This window comes from Scomber japonicus, chromosome 14, assembly GCF_027409825.1.
Source record: "Scomber japonicus isolate fScoJap1 chromosome 14, fScoJap1.pri, whole genome shotgun sequence".
Taxonomy (NCBI): Eukaryota; Metazoa; Chordata; class Actinopteri; order Scombriformes; family Scombridae; genus Scomber; species Scomber japonicus.
This window is the reverse complement of record NC_070591.1, coordinates 27,598,423-27,604,141: the sequence shown is the minus strand read 5'-3', so window position 1 is coordinate 27,604,141 and position 5,719 is coordinate 27,598,423. Positions and strand designations below refer to the sequence as shown.

Genomic DNA, 5,719 nt, shown 5'->3' with positions numbered 1-5,719 from the left:
GCATGACATCACTCTCAAAAGCAGGTTTCTTTGAAAGGTTAATAAGTGAAATGACACATAGGATCATTCAGATATAACTCCTTTATCTCCGCATAGACTTCAACTCATCTGTATCTGTGCACATTATGTCAGAAAAATAGGATCATAACACGCAACTTATTAAAAGATTAAAATCTTATCCTGATGGCCAGCATCCAGCCAGAGGCACTGACACATTCATCTAACTTCCCCCGAGGCTCTAAAGGCTCCTACATATTTTCCATGTTAAAATTCCAGACTTCATTCCTCAGATGGTGCGGACATATCGCTCATCGCTCTCTGTTTATAGCAGAATATTTCTCATTATGTAATGTTACATACAGTTTATTCTGAATTATAGGTGGTGTTGTTTTTCTTAAGGATCACAGCTCACTTCCTCTTTGTGGGACAGGACGCTAGAATCGAGGGGTCATGCCTTTCACTGAAAACTACTCATTACTTTTACTGTATATATACACACACACAGCGAGGACAAGGTGCCAGTACCCTGAGGGCCCCAAGCCAAGTGGTGTCATAGGCCAGCTGGAGCTCCACTGTGCCCAGGACACACTCTCGTGCCTCCAGGGTTTTTCCACAGCACGAGGATTATTTGTGATAACCACTGACGTATTTATGTGAGAGAGCAACACGAGAAGCAGAGCTGTTACACTTGTGCTCGACTTGATCAGCTGTTTAGATGTCACAGAAGCCAAACAAAAAAACCCCCCGATCTCTTCATACTCAAATTTATAAGAAATCACAGTTGGATAGTCTGAAGCTTTTTCAAAAATGATTTTTATTGGGAGAACTACAAAAAATGTACAGTACAAAGTTAACAGTCTCACACTCAAATTTGTAGTGAACTGACTCCCCAAAAAAAAAAAAAACTAACAACTCTCGTTGTCTTTTTGTCCGTTTTTTGTTACATTCAAAAAGCTTTACTTCTGATAAGTAGTCAAAAGTACATAGTGCGCATCCCTCTGTACCTACTATGTACAAACCAAACGTGTTCAACCACTTCCCTCTCCAGCAAACTCTCAAGACTCAGACTAGATTCTCAATATCAAAATAAAAACAAAAACAAAAGAGGAAATCAAAATAATAAAAGAGGAATGGGGACTTAGAAAGGTTATGGTTGTTTGTCAGAGTGTCTGAGTGGTAACAACCTTTAAAAAGAACAAAACAAAAAAGAATCCAACACTACATTCAGTTCAACCGGTGTATAAAAGATGCCATGTAGGAAAAATACTTTATTTGGTTAATTTTAAGGCATGTCAAGATGGTGAACCCCATAGGCACTACACAATAATACTGGGGCACAAGGGATTGCTACATTCTTTAGCACGTGGCTGGAATCACAGTGTGACCTCGTGCAAACAGAGAGAAAACAAAAATACTTTTTTGGTTAATTTATTGACTTGGGTTCTTTCTCACTGAAGTCTGATCTAGATAAAACAAAACAAAACAAAAAAAAAAAAAAAAGAGAGAAAAAAAAGTAAGGTTTGGACGGTCTGTACAACCACATCGTTTATACATTCTACAGAAACATCTAAATAGGGATCCTCCAAAAAAAAAAGAAAAAAAAAAAGCCTTCTACAGCATTGACACACAACCTCAGGAGCAAAACAGCAATCCCGCAAACTTTTTTTTAATAAAACGTAAACAAGGAAACAAAATTAAAGAAATAAATATCACATATGTTCTCTTAAATTAAGATTTTTTTTACTCATTTACAATAAAAATAACCAAGTGAAGTTACAAAAAAAAGGAGAAAAAAACAAAATATATATATTACTGTGAACGAACATACACTCCACTTTATGCAGATTAATATTGGCGATCATAATTTAAACATAAAAGAATATAGATCTATTGCTTCATCATACTTGATAAATACAGTATGGACACAAATTACCAATGTAGCCTATACTTTTTTTTCACAAGATAATAAATAAGTTAAATAGTTCATAGACAGTTAAGTACTGCTATGTAAATCACTCAAAAACAGCTAAAAAAATATATATTCAACCATCAGCAGTGATTTCCCCAAACAAACCCCACTCAAGAGTGCTTTTTAACAAAGCAACAAACTAGACTAACCAAACAAACCACTGGGTGGCGCTGGGAGAAGACAGATCTGGAATGGAAGTTGAAGCTTTCAGAGAGGAAAACAACAAAAAAATAATATATATATTTATATAAACACACAGAAAAAAAAATGTTACTTTGAGTCAAGGCATATTCTTGGCAGGATGGGAGGAAATCTGAAACCGCTTACAGTCTCTTCTTGTCAAGTCATCATGTTACACATCTAATCCCAGGAAAAGTGTGGCTTGCCTGATAGAGCAAAAAGGGAGAGGGGCTGCCATGAGCCCTTGGGCAAGGCACTGATGGAATGCCTTCTGTTTGCTATCTAAGTATTTAATACAACTATATTACATACAAAGAAAAAAATATATACTAAACTAATGCCAGGTCAAGGACACTTTTAACTGTGATGCTCTATTGATCCCTGTGGGTGATTTCTCTTCTCTTGCCCCCCTCCAGGGAGGTCAGAGCAGGGTCAGCACCCTCGGAGCTGGTAGGGATTCAATGTCTTGCTGCTCAAAGGCACTTCAGCAGGGTGGATGCTGCTGAAAGAGGGTGAAGGGCTGTGGGGTTGAGGGGGCTGAGTTGGGATCCTCCGCTATAAGGATCCCTAATCACTCTAACACCCTCTCTGACTCCTCCAGCCCCCTCCCCATGGCCCATCCATAATCCATATGAAAACAAAACAAAAAAAACAAAATATGATTAGTCATCTGAAATCGACAGCCTGCTGAAGATTGGCAAACGTCTTCCAGCGTCCAGACTCGGGGACTCGGAGCCGCTGAGACTCCCGGTAGAGCTGAGGGACCCGCTCGCATAGCTGTCCCGGTCAGAGAGCGAGTCTGGCGGGCTGGGAGGAGGGTCGAACACCGGCGACTCGCTGAGGCGGCGCAGCGCCTGCAAGTGGCTGATGTTATAGGTCGGAGGGGAGGGTGGGCACATGCCGCCCTGCATGTTCCCATAGTAGGCACCGGTGGAGTGGTTGTTGGCGTAGCCGCCGGGGGTATGCACGGCTAGTGGGGCCAATAAGGCTTTTAAGTCCTGTCCGGGGAAAGAGAAGGCACTGTTGATGCAGGACACCGAGTTGGGTGACAGCACCTCCTCGTAGAAGTTGGAGGCGGAGGTGCAGGAGGAGCCGGTGGTGGGTGGCGGTGGGGTCCGGGATGTGGGACTGTCGAGCAGGGGGGACTCGAGTCCGTGGTGGGTGGAAAAGCCGGAGAAGCTGAGGCTGTGGTGAAGCTTTGGTCTGTCCCTCGGAGTGTAGCCGTGCTGCTGCTGCTGGGGCAACACGTCCCTCTGGCCGTAGCCGCACAGCTCACGAGCAGACCTGGCCTCTCCTGCCTGCACATTAGCGTTGGCGGCTGGAGCGGGCCGGCGCTCATCTGCGTTATGGATAAAGTGACACCGGGGACCGTAAGGGCAGAAACCGATGGTGTGGAAGGTACGGCACGGCTCCGTTTTATACTTAGGGTGGCGGGACAAGCTCCTCAACTCGTGGTAGCCGTGAGCGAACTGACATTTCTCCCCGTACTTGCACGACCCGTTCTCCTCGAAGGGCCGGCACAGCTCGGTCTTGTAGCGGGTGGAGTTGATCTGAGAGCCGGGCTTCTGCTGCAGCACGCCCCGGTCTCCGTTCTCACTGTAAGCGCGGTCGCGGAACTTGTTTTCCTTGTTCATAAGGGCAGTGGCGGTGCTGTTGCTGCTCGGCGTGTTCTCCTTCAGACTGCTGTAGGAGCCCATCGAGTATTTATTACCGTTGTTCATTGCCTCCATGTTGCTGGTTGAGTTTCTGCGGAAAAATCCCGGTGTGAAGGAGCCGCCGGAGCCCGGAGACGTGACCGGAGCTCCGACCGCTTTCTTGTCCAACATGCTGTTGATGTGCAGGGCGTTCATATTCATGCTTTTATCCTGCTGATGGAGAGAAGAAAAGACTAGAGTTAGCAATGCAAAAATGTGTCACTATTTAGAGCACATGGCATGTTTAAGACAACTTTGTTTGCCTGCAGCACAACTACTTGTTGCAGCTGAACACAATCATGCGAGCTCCACTGAAGTTCAAGCACGCTCATTTCAGCTGCGATCAAGTGTTTCACGCTGGATGCAAAGAGGCAAAACTCCACATCTTTTTCTCTTTTTTTACCTTATAAAGCATGTCCATGTCGTAGAAAGCTGACAAGACGGTCGCAGACATCTCGTTTCCCCAAGTTTGCTGCCTCACTCCCTCTTTCATGGAGGACCGAGCAGGATCCTTGTATGCGACGAGCGGTAGTTTGTGCCACGACTGGTTTTGGTTGTGGAAAAGTTTTGAAAAGTTGCTTTAAAAAAGTTGATATGTTTAGTTTAAGTCCGTAGAAGAAAGAGGAAAAAGAGAAGGGGGGGTAGGTTTGTATTGTTGAGTTGTAGGTGGTTTATATCTCCTCCCCTCTGAGAAGCGCTGAGCCAGAGTGTCACTGTGCGCTGCAGCATGTTTGCAAAGGCCTTTTTAACGCCTGGCGGGGAGTGGCTAACTCAAGTCAGTGAAAACTTTTGCAAGGATCCGCCTCCTTCCCTCCTCTCCGAAAAAAACTTCCATTCACCGGTTGGTCGCCTATTCTTTAACACCACGCCTTGAAATCCTACCCCATGCATCCCACCATCTCCCCCTCCCACCACCACCACCATCATCATCATCATCCAACACACCCCCTCAAAAGTTTTTTCTTCTCTTAATCACACAACCAATTTTGTGGAAGTTGGTTTTGCATTTTGGGTTTGATTTTCCCCGAGAAAGAATGCAGTACCATCAAGGGAAGTCTACAATGCATGCAAGCTTTTCTCCTCATTTAATCATTCACCACTTTCACACCTGTGTCCTCTAATGAAGGTGTGTGTGTAAGAGATTGGAGAGGAGGAGGGAGGAAGGGGGGATTGGGAGCATTGCTGAAAAGCTCCTTGACTGAATGTGAGTTTAAAAAAAAAGGTTGTTCTTCAATGATACCCTCACTCCCCTCAAAGCTTCCCAGAAAGGATCTGGGGGTTTGAACCAACGACCCCCCCCCCCCCCCCCCACCCCACTCCCCACTCCAGTGACAATGACCACCCTTCCAGCTCTCTGGACCACCACACTTGGGAGGCTGACACATGTATTTGTAATGGAAGGAAACTCTGCCTTTACCCTCCCTTCTCCCTTCTCCCTTGTGGATGGGGTGAGAGTGAGACCACAAGTATGAGCGGAGAGGAGTCCAGGCAGAGTGCAGTACAATTTTTAGAATCCGCTGGTTGCATAATCGACTTCCACAGTGCAACAGCGGCCTATTCCAGTCTACTACACATGGAGAAACAGGCACTTCATCCCTACTGAGCTCACATGACCTACTTTTTAAAAAAAAGTGGACGTTACCTTAAGATTCAAAAGAATCTGTGACAATATGTTGAGTCACGATAAACAGCAAGGTACTTTTACTTTGGTTGAATCATTTTAAAGCACTCCTCTACAGTTCCTCTAACTTGTTTTCCCTCACTCTCAGACCAGACTAGAGGAATGTGGTTTTCAATGTGGAACAGCAGGGCAACACTGCCCCCGTGAGAGCAGACTGGGAACTGCAGGGAAAAAAGCAGTGATGCGCCACCTGCT

The 5,719-nt window shown here is 45.2% G+C and overlaps 1 protein-coding gene across 2 annotated transcripts; it reads right to left on the bottom strand.

Moving 5' to 3' along the window:
- Nucleotides 1-933: 933 nt before the first annotated feature.
- On the bottom strand, nucleotides 934-4,547 carry zfp36l2 (zinc finger protein 36, C3H type-like 2). 2 transcript variants are annotated; one of them, XM_053332556.1, is made up of 2 exons: nucleotides 4,247-4,547; nucleotides 934-4,017 (listed from the first exon to the last, which is right to left on the bottom strand). In XM_053332556.1, exons 1-2 carry the CDS (start codon nucleotides 4,334-4,336, stop codon nucleotides 2,812-2,814), a joined length of 1,296 nt encoding a protein of 431 aa, XP_053188531.1. In that variant the 5' UTR covers nucleotides 4,337-4,547; the 3' UTR covers nucleotides 934-2,811. The 2 variants fall into 2 exon arrangements, with proteins under 2 accessions (XP_053188531.1, XP_053188532.1); XM_053332557.1 differs by having other exon boundaries at nucleotides 934-4,014.
- Between the last annotated feature and the right edge of the window lie 1,172 nt (nucleotides 4,548-5,719).

What these genes read in the sequence shown, in the direction of transcription:
- zfp36l2 (XM_053332556.1), bottom strand. Translation starts at nt 4,336, where the DNA reads ATGAAAGAGGGAGTGAGGCAGCAAACTTGGGGAAACGAGATGTCTGCG. An exon ending in ACATGGACATGCTTTATAAG is followed by an intron (nt 4,018 to 4,246) that starts GTAAAAAAAGAG and finishes TCTCTCCATCAG; the next exon opens with CAGGATAAAAGCATGAATAT.